Source organism: Gadus chalcogrammus, chromosome 1 (genome assembly GCF_026213295.1).
Source record: "Gadus chalcogrammus isolate NIFS_2021 chromosome 1, NIFS_Gcha_1.0, whole genome shotgun sequence".
Classification (NCBI taxonomy): Eukaryota; Metazoa; Chordata; class Actinopteri; order Gadiformes; family Gadidae; genus Gadus; species Gadus chalcogrammus.
Genome location: NC_079412.1, coordinates 27,999,716 through 28,022,031, shown reverse-complemented (window position 1 = coordinate 28,022,031; position 22,316 = coordinate 27,999,716). Strand labels below are relative to the sequence as shown.

Below are 22,316 nucleotides of genomic sequence, written 5' to 3'. Positions count from 1 at the left end.
GCATGGTTTACGGAAACTCATGAGTGAAAGTACCTCGTGTCCATTAGGCCTATTATGTAACCTACTAAGTTGTTTAGATGCAGTAGACTACGCTAACTGCTGTCTCCATTTAAGGGGTAGGCCTATCACACCTGCCTTGTTTGGTTCGAACCAAATAAAGAAACCGCTGGTGCGTTTTGGGCTGGTGTGAATACAAACCATCGAACTCTGGTGCGGACTGCGGACCAAACAGGTAGGGCATGGGCAATATGCCAATATCCGATGATGGAGATCTCAATCTCGGGATATTGTTTTATCGCAAAATGTCCCGCTTTGTTTAAGAATCCCGGTTCACGTGTAGGCTACCTAAACAATTAGTCTATTCACCTCAGGCTCCGTCGATAATTGTTAATTAGGCCTATCCTAAAAAAAACACGTAGCTGGAAAGTACATTTGAGAGACGATGCTTTATTCATCTTATGTTGACATAGTATTTTTCATGTTGGTGTAATGATGCTGTTTCACACACAGTTTGTTAATATTATTTGAATGGTGATATTGTGTCTCCCGTGGGCTAGGGGTGGACTGGGACAAAAATTGGGACAAAAAAACTCAAGATAGTCGTACATTTGGTCAATAGAAAAATAATAATAAGCATAAATAGGCCTACATGAAACCCTGAATAACTCATTAATGGAGCTATTGCCTATATGCTAGATTATAGTTTAGTTGATCGCTATCGTGTGTGTGTCATGCAGACACACGGCAAACTGACGAATTAGAAATAGATTTATTTTACTGGGACCCACGCCGGCGAGAGACATCTACATTCCGATTGGCTGGCGGTCATTTACAGCCGAAACGCTACTAGCTCATTTGCATAGAGTTGAGCTGTTTCCAACTGTCATTTACAGCTTTACAGCTTTAAAGCTATCGTTCCTATCGCTTTAATGCTCGTGTCTAATAGAAAGTGAATGGGTGTTTATCGCTCAAAGCGCTTTACAGCTTTTGGCGTGAACGCACAAGAGACTATTCTTCCATATCCCATAAGGCCACGTGGCTCCTGATCACGCTGAAAAAACAAAATTAATTCATTCATTGCACATTCATTCGGATTTCTTTCTGGTAAAATATCGCATTCATTATGCCTTTCTTTTATCTCTCCCCAGAAATGTCTGAACGTCAACATGGCAATGATGATATGGCAGCCAAAATATAGCAAGTGTGGCCCATCTGACTTTTAAATGAAAGCATGTCAAAACAATAAACCTTATTTTACATTAAATTAATTGCAGCCACACAACTTTGCTGCCCTCAAAAGGTTAATACAAATAGGAAAATGTTATTTTTCAATTTGGAATATATTTTCAAGATATATTTACTTTTATTTCATATTTATTTTATTGACAATGCTACTGCATCAGCAAATTGTCGCCCAGCAGAATACAGTACAGAAGAGGGCTGTTGTCCAACCTGTCCACCAGGTAAGAGACAATATCCTCACTAATTAGCTGGTTTAAAAATCTCTCATTTGGAATGTTGTTTTGTTTGTATTTTTGTTTTTCATACATAGTCAATTGTTTTGGTTCCAACAGGAATGTTTGTTAGTAGACATTGCACAGAATTCAGTACATCATGTGCATCTTGCACAGAAGGTACTTTCCAAGATGGCGACAATGGGCGTGAACAATGCTTTGCATCTAAACATTGTGATCCAGGTACATTTTCACTTTTGAACTTATTAGCTCAGTGATATTTGCCCATGTCCTTTCCCCCTTAAACAATACAATGGATACTGAGTAACGGGGAAGGAATGAGACACTTGAGTTTAGATTAATGAGGGTAACAGGTGCCTAGATGCCCCTTGAATGCACTGAATACTCCCCTTCTTTCCTATCAAGTTATTCTTATCTCAGACTTCCTCGGACGACCTTCTCAATCTCTCAGGTTCCTCTGTAACTGTTGTGATTGACAGGTCTCGGTCTGAAGGTGAAGAAGTCGTGTTCATCAACATCAGATGCTGTGTGTGAGGTCCTGGATGGATTCTTCTGTAGTGACTCTAACGGAGGTGGATGTAGGGCCGCTCAGAGACACACGGTTTGCAGTCCTGGTCAATACATCGGTCAAAGAGGTCAGTGTTCTATGTATATATATATATATATATGTAACTGTACATCAACAATCATCGAATGGCCTTTTTTATTTAACCTTTAATTTATTCAGGATGTCTTATTGAGGTATGATACTTCTTTAACAACTGAGACCTGGGCTGCATCCGAATACTCGTACTTGCATACTATATAGTATGCATTTTGTAGTATGCGAAAAATCTAGCACGTCCGAATACTCTAGTATGCATTCTGTAGTACGGAAGTCATTTCCGAATGCATACTACCGCCAAAGTGAACCGCGGACCACACTACGCTATCCCACAATGCAACCGGAGTCTGGTGTGTGTGTGTGTGTGTGTGTGTGTGTGTGTGTGTGTGTGTGTGTGTGTGTGTGTGTGTGTGTGTGTGTGTGTGTGTGTGTGTGTGTGTGTGTGTGTGTGTGTGTGTGTGGAAATAAAATAAAATAGCTGTTCTGCTCCTATGTCTGGCTGTTGTGGCAACCCGGCACGGTGAGCGAACCACCTCCTCCCAAACAGGAAACAACTTTGAGGGGAAAAGCCAAAAAAGGGCATGTTTAATCCAGAACATAACAAAGTCTCTCAAAACACAAATAACGTTAAACCCGGGAGGCATCAACGGTCCCCTCCTTCGTGGGTGGAATCCCGTCGCCCACGAGGAGCGGTCTCTCCGCCAGGAGCTCCAGGGCTGGGAGAGACCAGAATGAGTGGAGGAGCGGGCTATTGAAGCTGCTTCTCCACCCGTTCCTCAGGTGCTCTTCATCTTCTTAATCGGCAACGGCCGGGTTGCCACCCTGTGTAGGGTGGATATTTAGTCTGGTTGTTGTTGTGTCAAATGTTGTGTGTTTCTGGTTGTGTGTCTGGTTGTGTCCTCATCTCCACCTGAGAACAACCAGCTGCAGAGCTGCTCCACCCTTCAGCCTTCAGCCCAGATAGTGAAGATGTGATGGAGGAGGATGGAGGTGTTGAGAGTGAGGGAAATGAAGGGCGAGGAGAGGGAGGAGGAGAGGACCGGAGGGGAAGGGGGGAGAGGGAGAGCACTGCAGAACAGCTTTACCAGAGAAGCTTACTGGTCATCAGAGAGACAAAATTGTTTGCGGAAGGTGCAGAAAAAACAGACATTACCAAAAGAGTGTTGCTGCATGTGGAGGCTGGCTGTATGTCCTGACTCTCTGCTGCCTTCTCTTCCAGAAACTACACCACTAATGTCCACTGACGGTCCTGAACCAACCAGGGACCAACAAGAACATACCATAACTATCCCTGAAACTATAGATGATCATCATGACGACCAAAGACTGGATCCAGCCCCACCCTCAAGCCCCACACATAATGGATCTGTCTCACTCCCAGTCCACCCTCCTCAGTCTGATCCCCCCCCACCCCCTCCAACTTCCTGGCAGCCTATAGGTCTCACGTTCGCTCAAAAATGCACAAATACAAGTGAGGGGTTAATAACTAGAGGAGCGAGGTGTGCTCTGTGAGGCGGGAACGTCTTCAAATACTGTGCTAGGGGCCCTATAATAACTATATTAAAGCATCCATAAAGTTGCATGCCATGGGACCTTTAAAGCTTCACCACCAGGGGGTGTTTCAGCTCCTGCCGCACCCCTACTTCCCGCGCCACTGATATAGTCGATCGTTTTTGAGCATGACTGTGAATGAGTTAAACACTGGGTCAAGATCAATGCAAATCTGCTTAAGCATGGTTGAAAAATATAATAGATTGAGTCACCGAGCGGTGAGGGGACAACTCAGAACAAACTCGTAGTGGCTGTAATTCTGCACCACGGCTGAATTTCGGGAACCTCTTCAAATACTGTGTTAGGGGCCCACTAATATCTATATCAAAGCATCCATAAAGTCGCATGCCATGGGACCTTTAAAATCTGTTTCGTTTGAGGTTTCCCGTTGAGTTGGTCTCCCCAAAGAGACTATTCTCCCCCATCACATAAGGCCACTAGGTGGCACCTGGTCATGCTGAAAACACAATGAATTAATTCACATCTCACATTCGTTCGGATTTCTTTTTTGTAAAATATTGCATTCATTAACTGCCTATTTTAATCTCTCCCCAGATATTTCAGAACGTGAACATGCATGGCAATGATGATATGGCAGCCAAAATATAAAGTGTTGCCCATATAACTTTGGAATGAAAGCATGTCAAAACAATAAACCTTATTTTGCAATAAATTAATTGCAGCCACACAACTTTGCTGCCCTCAAAATAACTGTTTGATGGTTTAGATTAATACAAATTCGATTTTTTTTCAATTTTCAAGATACATTTACTTTTGTTTCATATTTATTTTATTGACAATGCTACTGCATCAGTCGCCCAGCAGAATACAGTACAGAAGAGGGCTGTTGTCCAACCTGTCCAAAAGTAATAGACAATATCTTGACTAATTAGCTGGTACCAAAATCTCTAATTTGGAATGTTATTTTGTTTGTATTGTTGTTTTTTTCCACATAGTCGATTTTTTTGGTTCCCACAGGAATGTATGTTAGTAGACATTGCACATAATTCACAAGTACATCATGTACATCTTACACAGAAGAAAATGCAAAAGTATCATAAAAGCTTGATAATCAAACATGATTTTGTTTGATTAAAGTGTCGTTCAGTCATTTCTAATAGAGGCAGATACAGGTCATTAGGATCAGGTAGGGGTCAGGCATCTAGCTCAAGAACAAGGATATACCTGAAGGCCTACAGGTTGGTTGTGGACATAGGGGATCGATCCCAGTACCTTTGGACCAGGAGACAAACCCCCAGTCTACTATCCTCCCCCCAGTATAGGATATACACTACACACCCTGAAACTAAACCTGTTGTCTCGTCCTTCTCATCTCAGTAGTGAATCTCTGGGACTGAAACTGACGAAACCAGGAACTGATACAACTGATTCTGAATGTGGAGAACATGGTACAGGGAGAGGACATGTGGTAGAAATAATACCAGGAGTCATACTGATAAAGGCGTTCTCCTTCTCTGGAAACAAAGGCTAACAAAACACTCGAGGTGGCGTTTTGAAAAGAGAAAACTTACATTTTATTAGTAGGTTCACATCGTATAAAGATAATTATGAGCCTTTGATTGATATCTAGAATATTTTTGCGGAGACAGATTCTTGTTCCCCACTTGTATTGGAGTGAACGGGGATATCTGCTTCTGGGACACCATGAATCGAGGGACCCGTCCACAGCCAGCTAAAACAACTGCAATACCAGGCTTGGCCGCTGAGCACTGGTTGATTGCGGAAGTATGCACCGCTCCCGGGGGACTGCGATCCAAGTTTAATAGGTCCATGCCTGCAGATGCATCCTTCAAAAACTCAGGACGCGAATATGGCGCGCATTTCAGCTGTGTTCTCATAGGCGCTCGTCGGCGTTATGACGTCCGTAAATAGGCGGCCGTTGGCAACTTGGGCATGCTTCCTTCACTTTGGTAAACAGCAGACATTCTCTGGAATTCACCACAAATCACCACATTTGAAGGGCGGGGGGTTCTCTCAAAGTTGAAGTTCTTAAAATGAAGGTAAACTAAACTCTGTCCTTTAATCTCATATGATATTCTAGTTGTATCAGATTAAATTAGTTCGTTTATATTTCAATTGGGGATTCGCAGTTATAACAAATGTTATTATGCCATTAATTTAAAGGAAGGCTTGAGTAGGCCTGAAACAGGAAAAAGAGGAAGAACATTGCAACGGAAATAGTTGATGAATGTTTAATCATTTTATAATATAATTATATGTATTGTGGCGAGCCGTAACGCAATGACCGGACGGGAGCCAAGGTTCAAACGTGTTTGGAACGGTGTATTAAACAATCAATTTATTGCTGGTTAAATTAGTGAATTAATAATGGATTTGTTCACACTATTTTAAAAGAACGTTTAATTAATCCCTTTCCTTGGTGGTTTTAATTTTCCAAGCAGCGTGCTGAGGCACCGACTGTGTTGTGTCTTGTGAAATCGTTGTTTTGTTCATCAAATGTTGACATAGTAGGCCTATTTCTCATGTTGGTGTAATGATGTTGTTAAAAAAACAGTTGGTTAATATTATTCGAATGGTGGTATTGTGTGTCGACCGTGGGCTCCCGTCTCATCCTGCCCGGGCTGCTCGCCACAATATTAATCTTACAAAACATCTGGTGAACGTTGGGGGACTGGTATGGGGTCAGGACAGTCTCATTAATAATGAATGCACAGAGAAGGATTCACAAAAGTATTTTGTGATTTATATATAAATTACTCTCTTGTCACAAATACATTTCAATGCACACACAAATGGATATCGGTATGTATAAATGTAAAATAATTCCGTAAACAAAAATAAGTTTCACAAACACATTTCTGATCCACACACAAATTGTTTTTTTCTTGTTTTAAATAAATGTAATATACATCCATAAATGTATGAATGAAAATAAATATTTGCATTTTTCATAAAGAAAATATTTGGATGTTGTTACATTTATACAAAGTGTTTAAATTTAATTTACAAGACGCTTTTCATCTGTGAACTTGTTTGCATTTGTATTTGAACTGGCCCGATAACGATGGATCCACGCTCGTACGATCATTCTCACGATGGATCTTGCGATGCATCGTAAATTATTAATCTCAGTCTCATTATTAATGAGACTGTTTGACCCCATACACTAGGTGGATCCTGGTCACACTGAAAACACAATGAAATAATTCACATCACACATTCATTCGGATTTCTTTCTTGTCAAATATTGCATTCATTAACTGCCTTTTTTTAATCTCTCCCCAGATATTTCAGAGCGTCAACATGGCAATGATGATATGTAGGCCTATGGCAGCCAAAATATTAAGTGTTGCCCATATAACTTTGGAATGAAAGCATGTCAAAACATCGCACCTTATTTTGCAATAAATGAATTGCAGCCACACAACTTTGCTGCTCTCAAAATAACTTTTTGATGGTTTAGGTTAATACAAATTGGAAAATGTTTTTTTTCAATGTTGAATTAATTTTCCAGATATATTTACTTTTATTTCATATGTATTTTATTGACAATGCAACTGCATCAGCAAATTGTCGCCCAGCAGAATACAGTACAGAAGAGGGCTGTTGTCCAACTTGTCCACCAGGTAAAAGACAATATCCTGACTAATTAGCTGGTTCAAAAATCTCTCATTTGGAATGTTGTTTTGTTTGTATTTTTGTTTTTCCTACATAGTCAATTGTTTTGGTTCCAACAGGAATGTATGTTAGTAGACATTGCACAGGATTCAGAAGTACATCATGTGCATCTTGCACAGAAGGTACTTTCCAAGATGGCGACAATGGGCGTGAACAATGCTTTGCATGTAAACATTGTGATGCAGGTACATTTTCACTTTTCAACTTATTAGCTCAGTGATATGTACCCATGTCATTTAATACGTTTTCCCCCTTAAACAAGACCGTGAATACTGAGTAACAGGGCATGAATGAGACACATGAGTTTAGATTAATGAGGGTAACAGGTGCCTAGATGCCCCTTGAATGCACTGAATACTCCCCTTCTTTTCCTATCAAGTTATTCTAATCTAAGACTTCCTCAGACGACCTTCTCAATTCTCTCAGGTTCCTCTGTGTAACTGATGTGATGACAGGTCTCGGTCTGGAAGGTGAAGAAGTCGTGTTCATCAACATCAGATGCTGTGTGTGAGGTCCTGGATGGATTCTTCTGTATTGACTCTAACGGAGGTGGATGTAGGGCCGCTCAGAGACACACGGCTTGCAGTCCTGGACAATACATCGGTCAAAGAGGTCAGTGTTTTATATATACTGCACAATAACTCTTATATATCTGCAATTTGTATTTAACCTTTACTTTATTCAGACGTATTGTTGAGGCATGATACTTCTTTCACAAGAGAGACCTGAACTTTAAAGTATGGCTTTAAACACCTCCAGAATATATTCAGCCTAGTAGGGGCCATCCAGCGTCTTAATATTTAATGTAACAGTCTGACTATGAGTCGACAGATAGAAACATCTTTGAAATACAATTCTCTGTTTTCTTCTTCCTTCTTGGAGCTTGCGCCAAACCATTTCGCCGAGGGTAGTTAATAATTACCCTCGCCATGTTTTACACAAATGTAATGATAACACCCCCCCCCCAAAACATCCTGAAAATGGATTTGGTTTCTTATAAAACATCCATTACATTCCTACAGGAAACAGCATGATAAAGACACAGAGTGCCTTCACTGTACTGATGGAACATTCTCAGATGGCACATCATCGTCTTGTCAGAACCACACAAAGTAAGTGAATATTATACTTTATTTATCAATACAGAGTACATTAATGGGACTTTTAGCATCAGGCCTGGGCAATATAAAATATGTGTATTGGTGTGGCTTATTATTTAGCCGTTGGCTTATTTTTAGCATCATGTGTTCGTAATTTACTTTTCCATTTAATCAGAAAAATGCAAGTATCATAAAGCTTGATAATCAAACATGTTCTTCTATTTTCATTTAATCCAAAGTGTCGTTCAGTCATTTCTGTTAAGGTTGCGGGTGCAGGCAGGCAGGTATTCACGCCTAAAGGCTAAGGCACAGGAATCAGGGAACTCGGGAGACAACAGGGAACTCGGGAGACAACAGGGAACACGGAACACGCAGGACTAACAACCACAATGACAGCACAAGGAACAAAGGAAAGACAAGGGCTTAAATAACAAACACAACGAGGAACAGCTGAGACACATTAGGGGAGGGAGCAGTAATCAACACCGGAGGGAAACACAGGGAAACACACACACCATGACAATTTCCAATAGAGGCAGATACAGGTCATTAGGATCAGGTAGGGGTCAGGCATCTAGCTCAAGAACAAGAATATACCTGAAGACCTACAGGAAGGTTGTGGACATTGGGGATCAAACCCAGTACTTTTGGACCAGGAGTCAAACCCCCAGTCTACTATCCTCCCCCCAGTATAGGATATACACTACACACCCTGAAACTAAACCTGTTGTCTGGTCCTTCTCATCTCAGATGTGAATCTGTGGGACTGAATCTGATGAAACAAGGAACTGCTTCAACTGATTTTGAATGTGGAGAACATGGTCCAAAGACACGACTAATGGCAGGAGTAATACCAGGAGTCATACTGGTAATGGCTTTAATGGCTCTAATCATAGCCATTATTCTGAAGAAGAAAATGAGAGGTAAGTGAAACATTAAACTAACGTGTATCAGGGTCACATTAAACAAGCATGTATCACGTTGCATTAAACTAGCATGTATCAGGGTTACATTAAACTAACATGTATCATTTTACATTAAACTAACATGTATCAGGTTACATTAAACTAAAATGTATAATGGTTTTGCTAAACAATAGTGACCACTGTCCTTACATGTGACTGTGTTGTTTATCACTATATAGAATCAACTCCGCAATCAAAGGTATGTGTTATTACTGGGTTGACACAGAATACAACAATGTGTGTGAACTTGTTCTGATTGATATTTATTAAATGACGCACTGTGTAAATAATTTGATCATATTTTATTCAGATCGAAATACAGAGCAAGGAGATGAGCCAAGTCTACCGTCCAACAGGTAGTGTGTGTGTGTGTGTGTGTGTGTGTGTGTGTGTGTGTGTGTGGTGTGTGTGTGTGTGTGTGGTGTGTGTGTGTGTGTGTGTGTGTGTGTGTGTGTGTGTGGGTGGGTGGTGGGTGTGTGTGTGGGTGGGTGCGTTAAAATAAAATACAATAGCTGTTCTGCTGTGTCTGGCTGTGTAGGGTGGATATTTAATCGGGTTGTTGTGTGTCTGGTTGTGTCCTCATCTCCACCTGAGAACAACCAGCTGCAGAGCTGCTCCACCCTTCAGCCTTCAGCCCAGATAGTGAAGATGTGATGGAGGAGGATGGAGGTGTTGAGAGTGAGGGAAATGAAGGCTACTCTAAGGGTGAGGAGAGGGAGGAGGAGAGGACAGGAGGGGAAGGGGGGAGAGGGAGAGCACTGCAGAACAGCTTTACCAGAGAAGCTTACTGGTCATCAGAGAGACGCAATTGTTTGCGGAAGGTGCAGAAAAAACAGACATTACCAAAAGAGTGTGGCTGCATGTAGAGGCTGGCTGTATGTCCTGACTCTCTGATGCCTTCTCTTCCAGAAACTAAACCCCTAAAGTCCATTGACGGTCCTGAACCAACCAGGGACCAAAAAGAATGTACCATTACCATCCCTGATGGAACTATGGATGATCAAGATGACGACCAGAGTCTGGATCCAGCCCCACCCTCAAGCCCCACACAAGATGGATCTGTCTCACTCCCAGTTCACCCCCCTCAGCCTGGGTCCCCCCTCCCCCTCCCGGGTGTCCCCCCCCCTCAGTTTTTTTCCCCTGGGAACCCCCCTCCCCCTCCCGGTCCCCCCCCCTCAGTCTGGTTCCCCCCTCCCCCTCCCGGTCCAGCCTCAATAGTTGAGTGCTGCATGCAGCGCTCAACTATTGTTCTTCTTAAGTTTTATTCTTTCTTTCTTCTTCTTCTTCTTCTTCTTCTTCTTCTTCTTCTTCTTCTTCTTCTTCTTCTTCTTCTCTCCAAATATTTTATACTTTTTAAGACATTCTACTTTTAAAATACACTTTTTTTACAATGGACGTCCCATTCTCTGACGCTTACTACTTCAGACTTCATAACTCGTCATTATTTTATCGTTAAACTTCGTTCAAAGGATTAACAAATCAGAAGGAACGACTCTTTAACAAGAACGAACCGACTTGATTCCACGTTTCAGTTCTCTCTCGTTCGTCTCTATCGTTCGTTCTCCCAGACTCGAGTCCCACTCGCTGACTCTCTGTTCACTGTAAGGTTAGCAGAGCGGTGAAGAGAGACTGGCCGAACATAAAGTGCTCTGATGTCAATTATTTTAGTCTATGCTATTTCTGATGACATATTTCAGGCTAGCAACAGTTATGAATGGTCATCTTCCCAAGAGAGGAATTTATATTCCTCTTCAACTTTATCATGGGTGCCTAAACTTATGCCTTCCACTGTATAGTCCCCAACCCTGATGCTGTGCCCATTGTGTATGATAACTCACAGGACAGTGACCTAGAGGAGGATGTGGACACGGCGGACGCATCCACACTGACTCCGACTACAGCGGATCCCTCCTATCAGAGCCATCAAAAAGCTGAGTATAACGCTAATATAACCAACAACGACTTGGAATCACTTTATTGTACGGTGAATCACACAATTCACCATACCTAGAGATTGGCATGGTTCTTTTCAGTTAGCCTAATCTGTTAGCTAATAGGCTAACTGAAATAAAACAATGCCCATCTCTAGGTGTGGTGATGTGGGGCTATTTTAATTCCAAAGGCCTAAGTGAATTCATCAGGATGCATAGTGTCCTGGATCCATGAAATAACTTGCTTTTAAAAATAGATAAATATGGGAAATTAACACGTGGGTGTCTATACTTACGCACCCTGTATTTTAACGGAGAGCGTTTATTTATTTGCAATACATTATTCATTCACAAAGAAAATTGTTTTCCTTAAAGGTTGGATTTTTCCTCATTTGTTTAATTAAGGCATTAAGATCAATTTCCAAAAGATAAATGTTTATTCCTCTTTTTAGTCGACTTTAGCTTGGGTGCCTAAATGTATGCCTACCACTGTATATTCCCCAACCCTGATGCTGTGCCCATTTTGTATGATTACTCACAGGACAGTGACCTAGAGGACGACGTGGACGCGGCGGACACATCCACACAGACACCGACTACAGCGGATCCCTCCTATCAGAGCCACGGAGTGAAGTCCATGGAGCGCGGGGGGTTCACCTCTAGGGTGTGCTCAGTCGTGGTCATGGTGAAGCAAAGAGAACTCCACGGCCGTTTAGAGGAGGGGATCCAGCTACCAGGACGCCAGACACCAGACAAAGAATCAATGTTTGTCAAAGGCCTTGCATTATTTCACATGAAGTTCTGTCATTGACATTTGCTGACCTATAGCAATTCATGTGCAGTTTGTTTACATCACGTTATGTGAGTCTTCAGCCTCAAAGGGGGAATGATGTAAATTATTTTAGTCTATGCTATTTCTGACGACATGTTTCAAGCTGACAACAGTTATGAATGGTTTCTTCTCCACATAATGGACAACACCATATAAGGTTTTATGATTTTGTAGATAAGTTAAAGACTACAAACATGGCCACTTTGCCATTTCCGCTAAAGCCAAGACAGACCAAAGGTTTACGGTAGAACATGTAGGTGTGGCTTATTACCAAAAAGTTGTACAGTTAGTGCTATTAATTATCTGATGTGCTTAGACTAATAATAATTATAATAATAATATCTTTATTTATATAGCACCTTTAAAAATAATAGTTTACAAAGTGCTTTGACATAAGACAATTAGGAAGACATAAAGACGGCATCATGTAAAAGCAAGTCTATAAAAATGTGTTTTTCAAATGTGATTCCAGTAGGCCTAATACCAGTACGGTCAACATTTTGGGTTCCACAACCAGGTGACGAGGCGTGTTTGCCATGATCACTTGTTTTTTTTGTTTAACTAAATTCTGCTCTTTGTACAGATATTTTTAGTAGTTTAGTTTATTTATCTACTTTTATTTTAAGTATATTTTGTGTGAAGGGAACTTGCAAATTAAGAATTTCATTGCCCAGTGTAAAGTATGTTTCCATTGTGTATATGAGAATAAACGATCTTGTATCTTGTATCTTTTATGTTGTCACGTTTTTCTTATTAAGAAAAGCGTGATTGTTCATTCGATGTAAATATCCAATTGTTTTTTATTAATGAATTGTGGCAACCGTGGTCGCCTTGTTCAGGGTGACGCAAGGGATCCTGGGGGGGGGGGGGGGGGGTTGGACAATCGCAAGTTGTACCACATCCTAGGTCCTTTGCGACAGAGACATTGTGTGGGATTTGTCTCTATGGGTGGTAGTGTGATAGTGAGTTACCGAGACGGCCATTTAATTAGTTATGTTGAGTGTGTTTTGGTGTGTCATGCGTTGGTCCAATAAAGGCAACTCTCGGAGTCGTGCGACGTAAGGGGCGCGAGAGTTGTAACTGCTGAACCTAGTGGGGCCGAGATGATGCCTCATGAAATGTGAAAGCCTAGCAGATGAACCATCAAAGTGGTTCGACCTCGAAGCTTCAAATGAGTACGCTAGGGACACCTAGTGGTGAATGAAATTTTGATGAAAGAAAGAGTTTCCTGTGATGATGTGATGTTTGCTTCGTACAACATCAAAACATTTGAGAATTAAAGTCATTTCAGTGATACGTGTGAGTGTGCCGTTCATAAATATCTCCCGAGCTCATGGTAGAAAACAAATCATTTGACAAAGATTTTAAGTCATCCCGGGAAAAAATAGAATGTCTTATCAACTACAGTAGCCTAGCCTACTAATAATTGTAATAATAGAACTGCATGATGACTGAGAATGAGTTTAATTAATTAAAAAGCCATTAAAGTGATCTTGGAACTGGGTAGTGTCTTCTTTTTGTAAAAATGTGCCAATTGTGAACCCATATCGTGGAACAGCCCGAGATGAAGCCTCGAACGTCACGCGCTACGTCATTTCGCCTATTTGAATCCTACTCGATACGGAGCTTCGCAGGGGGAGGAGCCGAGGTACTCGACACACACGCAACTCTAAGTGCCTCGTTTACTCCGCAAGCGTCCTCGTGTAAACGGGCCTGGGAAGCTGGAAGTTTATTTTAGCAATGGCCTTCTACACCTTCTTTAATAGGTCCATGTTCTACACTCGTCTTCAGGAGCTCCCAATACTAACAATCACAGATGTTCGCAGGACTACTAAAACCCCAACCAGGAACGAGGATTTAATATGCCACATCATGCATTCACAACTAAGAAGGTAATAAAACAACTTATCTGACTAACTAAACGCTAACTAACTTACTTTATTTATAAAAAAAAAAAAACCTATATAAATTGTTATAGTTATATGAATACCTTACTTGTGTTTATTCACATGAAATAGGCCTATCTGCGTTTCCCTTCGTGTAAAAGTCGTTCGATAAACGGCCTTGCGTTTTGGTCCTCGCTAAAGCCCTAATTTGAACGTCATGCACTAGCGTGTGGCTAGGCCATGGACCTTTGAAGAAAAGAACAGCGGATTAAATCCCATTCAGTTTTTGGAAATGATCGGTCTGGTAAAAACTAGCGGACAGAGTGTGGATCAACGACCATAGCTCAAACCGGGCCCAAAATAGCTGCCATCTTCCATGGCTCCGCCATAGACCGCGCCGATCTTTGGTCAATAGCTAGAAAGCTGAAGAGGCTGAGCCAACGTCGGCGCATTTTCCACATAGCCTGATTAATGCAGTCATTTTGTCGTTTTTATAGCTACTATGCGTCGAGTTCACCATTCAAAGCGGGATGTTTATTGTGGGGGAGGAGCCGCGTTCGGTGTTGCGGCCAGGAACCCCTCCCGTCCCGGTGTTTCGTCAGGAGTCAGGTAGTCTCTCAAAGCCAGACCAAACTACAGCAAGTATAATGTTCTGGAACCACGCTATTTATAGGCGGGCCTGTTTTTATTTCTTTAAACCAATCAAAATCGTCTAGGGCGGGGCTAACCCCGCGGTGTCACTGTTGCTTTCCCCGCGGTGACGCAAAATATAGCCAGGATTTCAAGAAGCAGTAGCCGCTGGGTGAACTCGTAATCCCGGTGAGTGATGCGAGTGTTTACATGAAAAAACAACGTTTCGCCACAATATTTGAATTAAGTGAGCACGGTGGTGTCTCGTAAGTATCCAATTCGTGTTGCATAGGTCTTGGAATGGTTTTCTGAATGTGTTTAGAAGCCGATAAAGCGCTGGCCCGTGTAGGTTAGCATTATAGCTTCTCTATAGCCGTCCTCCAGTGCAGATATGTCTTGGTCGAATCGATTTCCTTAGGTTTTTTTTTTAGCTTCCCTCAACATGAGGTGACCCTCAGGAAAACAATAATGGGGTTAAAATCGAGTTCTCTTTTAATCTTGGGGCAGTGGCGGATGCAGAACGAGAAAAAAAAGTAGGACTGGATTCAGTTGAGGTAGTCCTGAATAGGATGTCCGAAATTAAACCATGTGTCCCGAATTCAGAATCACCACAATTCGTGTTGCATAGGTCTTGGAATGGTTTTCTGAATGTTTTTAGAAGCCGATAAAGCGCTGGCCAGTGTAGGTTAGCATTATAGCTTCTCTATAGCCGGCATCCAGTGCAGATCTGTCTTGGTCGAATCGATTTCCTTAGGTTTTTTTTTAGCTTCCCTCAACATGAGGTGACCCTCAGGAAAACAATAATGGGGTAAAAATTGAGTTCTCTTATAATCTTGGGGCAGTGGCGGATGCAGAACGAGAAAAAAAAGTAGGACTGGATTCAGTTGAGGTAGTCCTGAATAGGATGTCCGAAAATGGCCACATGGCCACAGCGGGCCTACATGTAAAGAAATCCATGGCCCACCTTACCCGGTTACACAAGGCGGAGTCGCCTGTGTTTTCAATTAAAGATGCTGATGACCTCGTCATAATCCAGTGTTTCTGTCAGTTCTCTTTCGAAAGACAACAGGATCAAATTGTTCAAGCGTTCATAGGCAGATCTGCTTGACAGTTAGCATCATTATTGTTCTCAATACATGGTTTTTTAAATGTGTGTGAGTGCAACTTTTTTAGCCATAGTAAAACAAAATCAAGATACCATGACACTGCTAACGAACGCTACCGTTGTTATAATAATAATTTTATTTGAATGCGCCTTTCTCTGCACTCAATGCCACCGTACAGAGGTACACAAAAGTCATTAGAAAAAAACCACAACAAAGAGAAATAGATCATAATAACAACAGACATAGCAATTGGCATCAGGTGGAAGGCAGTTTTGAGTTTCGGCAGCGATCCCACAACGGACCGAATAGCTTCTCTCGTATCCTTCCACCTCTGACTGAAACTGGCGCGCGACCTAGACGTCTGTGTTTTGAGTTGTGATTTGAAAAAGGGGATGAATCGATGTGTCTGCGTTTCGGGTGGTAATGAATTCCAGAGACGGGGAGCAGAGCGGCTGAATGCTCTGTGCCCCTTGGTGGTGAGACAGGCAGAGGGGACAGACGGGTGTATGTCTGAGGGAGCAGGGAGTGGGTACTAGGGGTTTGCACGGGTACACGTGTAACCGGTTACTAATTTATAACCGTTTTAGGATTGATAAACAAATAATCCCCCTATAGCACGACTGCGGTCCACTTTGAAAAATTCATTAATTAAAAACCCGGTTAACGTGTACACAAAGCAGAATTCTGGACCAGTTGGAGTTTATGGAGGGATTTGTGAGGGAGGCCGAGAAGGACAGAGTTGCAGTAATCTATACGGGAGGAGACGAGGCTGTGGACAAGGATGGCAGCAGTGTGGTGAATCAGGGAGGGGCAGAGGCGATTGATGTTTCATAGGTCGAGGTAGGCAGACTGGGTGATGCAGCATGTGATGACACTTTCAATTGAGCAGTGGTAAAAGTTTTAAAGCAGTTCGGCGGGCAGGTTGCATTTCTTTAGTGTCCTTAAAAAGTAGAGCCGCTGATGTGCTTTTTATTTTTTTACCATGACCATTTCAGGACCTCTAATAAAGTCCCCCAGGAACTTAAAGCAGGAGACCACCTCCACTTCCTCACCATTGATGATGAGGGGGCAGGTTGTTGGCCTATGACTTCTTATGTCCACAGTGATTTCCTGCAAAGAAAGTGATTTTTCTTTCTTTCTTTTTTATGTTATTCACTGACCAAAGAATGCGTCTCACTTCCTCTGCTGTAATGGCTGTGGGATCTGCTCCGTATCCAAATGCGACGCTAGTGGTTCCGCGCATGGCGATGGTGGAGCCTCATGTGATGAGGACACTGGTCTGTTGATCAACTCCAACCACATAAGGGAGCACCTTCTGATCCGGTAGCGGTTCGATTAGACTCTGACAAGGGAGCAGACGCTGGGAGAACAGTGTATACAACGACCCTGTCAAAAAGGGCTCTCTTATGTGTTTGGTAGCGCATTGGTTTTGCAGATCAGTGTCCTCTATCAGACGATGCTTCCACTATGTCGTCAGGCGCAGGACCTAGGACTAGGCAGTAGGCACTGCAGGACCGGTTTTAACCAGACGGGGCCACACCTCCGTGCCCCCCCGTCCACACAGGGGTAATGTGGTCTTTTCTTTATTAACTATTGTATATATTTTGATCTCTCCCCAGATATTTGAAGGGACCGAGTCAAACTGCGCAGCATGCGGTTCCTCACGGTCATATGTTTAGCTGTCTCTTATTCTGGCTATCATGCATCAGCATATTGTACCTCCCCGGATGATTACCAAGTGGGAGTTGGATGTTGCCCTCTTTGCCCGCCTGGTAAGAACCACATTTCTGAACTGTTCTGAACTAAATATATAAATAAAACAAATATCTGATTGAAGAAATACAAATTAATTACTAGTATGTATCAAAACTAAACAACATATCCCACCTTTTCTTTTCAACAGGATGGCATTTTGTAGAGAACTGCACAGCGGACATCATTACAAAGTGCTCAAAGTGCCCCGATGGTACTTTCCAAGCCGGCAATAACAAGGAGCAGCAATGCTCTACCTGTTCATGTGGCGCAGGTACATCTGTTATTTAATGGAAATGCCCCCCATTCAACCCCCATGTGTTGTGTTGATGAGGACGCTGTGTTGTTCATGTTCATATCAGAGTTGTGTTGTTCGTGTTCATAACGGAGTTCGGTTCATGTTTATATCAGAAGTTGTGTTGTTCATGTTTATATCAGAAGTTGTGTTGTTCGTGTTTATATCAGAAGTTGTGTTGTTCATGTTTATATCAGAAGTTGTGTTGTTCATGTTTATACCAGAAGTTGGGTTGTTCATGTTTATATCAGAAGTTGTGTACTCTCAGGTTGTCTCATGTTCCTCTGTAACTGTTGTGATTGACAGGTCTCGGTCTGAAGGTGACGAAGTCGTGTACATCTAAATCAGATGCTGAGTGTAAGGTCCTGGATGGATTCTTCTGCAGTGACTCTAACGGAGGTGGATGTAGGACCGCTCAGAGTCACCGTCTGAGCTGCAGTCCTGGTCAATACATCGGTCAAAGAGGTTGGTGTTCTATATATACTGCACATCAACTTTATTTAACTGCCTTTTTTATTTAACCTTTAATTTATTCAGGGCATCTTCTTGAGGGTTAGACCCCAATTCAACAAGAGACCTGACCTTTAAAGTATAGTTTAAACACCTCCTGATCCTATTCAGCCCTATAAGGGGCCATCCAGCTTTTAACATTTAATGTATTGGTGTCCAAGTTATTCCATGATCAAATACAACAGTCTGGCAATGAGTCGAATGATAGAAACACCTTTGAATTACAATTCTGTTTTCTTCTTCCCCGGAGCTTGCGCCAAACAATTTTGGTGAAGGTAGTTGCAATATTTGACTTAATGTTTTAAACGAATGTAATGTTCACACCACATTTGAGAATGATAGTGTTCTAATAAAACATCTTTATATTCCTACAGGAACAGCAGATAAAGACACAGAGTGCCTTCACTGTACTGATGGAACATTCTCAGATGGCACATCATCGTCTTGTCAGAACCACACAAAGTAAGTGAATATGATAGTTTATTTATCAATACATTAGGGGTGGACGGTATAAACGGTATACAAGTATTGAATACTTATTGAAAAAGTATGAAGGCGTCTTCACTTGAGACGACCAGCGCTGTGAGCTGGCCTGTGCTCACACCCGGCAATCTCAACTGGGCCTGAGTACGGTGGCTGCAGTCAACTGCTCATCATATCGCTGCGTTGTCTCTGTGCAGACAGAGAAGCAACACCACTACCCAAGTGTGATTGCGCCCTAGATGAGATGAATCAGCTCTCAGTGAGCCATTGAGATTAGGAAGCATAGAGGGGGAATATTGAACGTCCAACTGAATTCATAATCGTTGATATCATTGTGTGGGTCGCCATTCGTCTGAAACATCCCGACTATATTAAATGCATTTTAAACTAATCCATCAGAATATATGGTAGGCTATAATATAAAAGTAAAAGGCAAGACTAGTGTGAGTGTTGCGTCATTGACTCAAGACAAGTGCGTCATCACTGTAGGGCTGTCAACGAATATTCAAAGTTCGAATATTCGTTCGAAATGTATCCAAAAACACGAATTCGAACGTGAAAATTAATATTCGAATGTGAAAAAACACTTATTATTATTATTCTTATAGCCTAATGTTTTTTTTTTCATTGAGAATAACCCAGCAGTTTAGCCACGGTTGCACTACATTACAAAATCTTATAGCCTACGTTCATCATTTTTGTTCCTGGCGATTTCAATTGGTTGTCTGTGCAAGACAACAGACGTGGACATTTATTCTTTCTTATTCACAACTGTTCTGAGCTGGACTTACACAGGCTATGCCATTCAATAAGCATCCGAAGTAGAGCTCAGGGAGCTAGTAGTCTGGCTGGTGAAAGCTGCTATAACGCAATGTTCTCTGCAAAGTCCGAGACAGCTTTTTTTTCATGAATCCGAACGGTGCGTAGTGCTGGCCCTTTCGCTGGCATGGTGGAAGACGTAGGCGACATGCATTTTTTTCTTTATCGATTTTAATAGGCCTTCTCGATAAATGGTAAGCAAAGCAAGGAACGTTACCACTAGCATACTTTGTAACATTCAGAAGCGGGCCTCTTCTTCAGATTACTATAGTTTGCGCGCTTGCAGGTGTGGTGGTGAAATGCAAGCGATACAAAGTTGTGTCTTTTCATGATTAGGCCTCCACGTTACTGGGCTGTTTATAGGATATATATATATCCCACTAATTTGAACCATGGTTTTGTCGCATTATTGACATATTGACGGCAACTGCGTAAAATAGGCAACCAGATATTCGAATAGTTCGAATTCGTGATTTTTTTTCCAAACGAACATTCGAATGTCATTTTTGAGCAATTTTGACAGCCCTACATCACTGACAGACACGCCTCCAAGCGAGAAGCCCGGTTGTAACGGACATGCGAACCAGCCGAACCGGGCCGAGCCAGTAGAGTATAGTGGAATAACGCCATCGCTCAAGAACCTAGCTGAAGGCCTACTGATAGATCATGTGGACATTGGGGATCGAACCCAGTACACCCTGAAACTAAACCTGTTGTCTGGTCCTTCTCATCTCAGATGTGAATCTGTGGGACTGAATCTGATGAGACCAGGAACTGATTCAACTGATTCAGAATGTGGAGAACATGGTCCACATGCAGGACTAGTGGCAGGAATAGTAATACCAGGAGTCATACTGGTAATGGCTTTAATGGCATTAATCATAGCCATTATTCACAGGAAGAATAAAAGAGGTAAGTGATACATTCAACTAATGTGTATCATGTTTACATTAAACTAACATTTATCATGGTTACATTAAACTAACATGTATCAGGGTTATGCTGAATGATAGGGACTGCTGTCCTGACATGTTAATGTGTTGTTTCTCTCTATAGAATTGGAAAAACAAATAAATGAGATGGTAAGTGTTATTACTGGTTTGATACAGAACACAATAATATGTGTGAACCTAGCTGGCAGTAGTGGAGTTATTAGATGATGATTTTATTGTGAACACGATGTTGATATTTTATTTACATTTTTTATTTTATAGAAAAGGGAAACACCGGAAGAGGAGAGGGAGATAACTGGTAAGTTCATATTCCACATGTTTCATTTTGTAAATTAGTAACAGATAACTTTATTAATATCTATTCACTCTTCTGTGAAGAGGCTAAACCAGAGTCTAAACATTATGCAATATAAAATACAAGGATTAAAAGTGTATTCAGTAGCTTGATCCTCTGGTGTTCTGTTTCGAGGTTGTGTGTCTAGTTGTGTTTCTGGCTGTGTCTGGTGTCTGGTTGTGTTTCTGGCTCTGTCTGGTGGTGTGTGTGTCCGGTTGTGACCTGAGAGTACCCAGCTGCAGAGCTTCTCCACTGGGCTTCAGTCTTCAGTGAGTGTTGCTGCATGTGGAGGCTGGCTGTATGTCCTGACTCTCTGCTGCCTTCTCTCCCAGTGACCACACCACTAAGGTCCACTGACGGTCCTGAACCAACCAGGGACCAACAAGAATGTACCATAACTATCCCTGATGGAACTATGGATGATCATCATGGTGACCAGAGTCTGGGTCTAGCCCGACCCTCAAGCCCCTCACATAATGGATCTGTGTCTGTCTCAGTCCATCAGGAGGACAATCCTATTGTTTCACCTTCTTCTGACGAATGTACCATCACTGTAAATGATCCGTCTGTCCACTTTAAGAGGGAAAATGGAGCCGCCTAGTCCATCTCCATAGTCTCTCCTAATGCCGCGTTTCCACTGCAGGGTGCGGTACGGTTCGGTTCGCCTCAGTCCGGTAGGGAGGGGGCGGTATAGCCCAGCTCAGTTCCGAGGTCGCGTTTCCACCGCCGACAGTACCCTTTATGGTAGGCCGGATGTCGATCGCCGCGGCAGCTACGTAAACATCGTAAACAACATCTCCCTCCCCAAGAATGCAGAGGAACGTCTCCACCTCCTTGTTCGCCCAAGCAAGCGTTTTATGCGACATGTTCATTGTAAAGAATACCGGAAGTGACGATTCTGTCGACCAATCAACGGAGGGGGTGTGTAACTCGAATATTCCGGCACCCTTTCAGGCGTCTCAGTACCCCAACGGAGGAGTACTGAAGACGAGGGCAAAACGAGTACCGCTCAGTCCGGGTCACGCACACTTTTGGCGGTGGAAAAATGCAATCCGTACCGCACCTTTGCGAACCGAACCGCACCCTGCAGTGGAAACGCGCCATTACACTATGCCCCCTCCACCTCCCAGGCCACCCCCCTGTCTGGTGCCCCCCTTCACCTCCCAGGCCACCCCCCTCAGTGTGGTGCCCCCCTTCACCTCCCAGTCCACCCCCCTTACCTAACCCCTCCCGCCCCCTTTATGTTGAGATGGGGAGAACCTTTCCACAGATTAATTTTCCCCAGGTGCTCCTTTGTGCCGTCAGCCATTAGGCTGTACAACAGCGATTGATGTATGTATCTTTCAAAGCACTTCTTAGATTTTGTACATTGCATTTACATCCTTTACTGTACTGTGACGAACTGGCACTAGGCCACTTTATAATTTATA

At 42.5% G+C, this 22,316-nt stretch overlaps 1 protein-coding gene and 1 long non-coding RNA gene across 6 annotated transcripts; both read left to right on the top strand.

Moving 5' to 3' along the window:
* On the top strand, window positions 1-22,097 carry LOC130390004 (tumor necrosis factor receptor superfamily member 14-like). Of its 5 annotated transcripts, none has more exons than XM_056599793.1 (9): window positions 1-232; window positions 1,149-1,463; window positions 1,575-1,697; window positions 1,955-2,110; window positions 18,672-18,759; window positions 20,336-20,511; window positions 20,656-20,681; window positions 20,814-20,850; window positions 21,219-22,004. In XM_056599793.1, exons 2-9 carry the CDS (start codon window positions 1,319-1,321, stop codon window positions 21,485-21,487), a joined length of 1,020 nt encoding a protein of 339 aa, XP_056455768.1. In that variant the 5' UTR covers window positions 1-232; window positions 1,149-1,318; the 3' UTR covers window positions 21,488-22,004. The 5 variants fall into 5 exon arrangements, with proteins under 5 accessions (XP_056455768.1, XP_056455772.1, XP_056455767.1 ...); XM_056599797.1 differs by lacking the exons at window positions 1-232; window positions 1,149-1,463; window positions 1,575-1,697; window positions 1,955-2,110 and adding exons at window positions 5,394-5,651; window positions 6,898-7,238; window positions 7,350-7,475; window positions 7,746-7,902 and having other exon boundaries at window positions 21,219-22,095; XM_056599792.1 differs by lacking the exons at window positions 1-232; window positions 1,149-1,463; window positions 1,575-1,697; window positions 1,955-2,110 and adding exons at window positions 5,396-5,651; window positions 6,898-7,238; window positions 7,350-7,475; window positions 18,094-18,252 and having other exon boundaries at window positions 21,219-22,087.
* Window positions 8,323-10,462, top strand: LOC130390060 (uncharacterized). The gene is made up of 5 exons (XR_008896743.1): window positions 8,323-8,402; window positions 9,141-9,313; window positions 9,535-9,554; window positions 9,666-9,711; window positions 10,265-10,462. It is a non-coding gene; the product is annotated as an uncharacterized LOC130390060 (long non-coding RNA).
* Window positions 22,098-22,316: the final 219 nt, after the last annotated feature.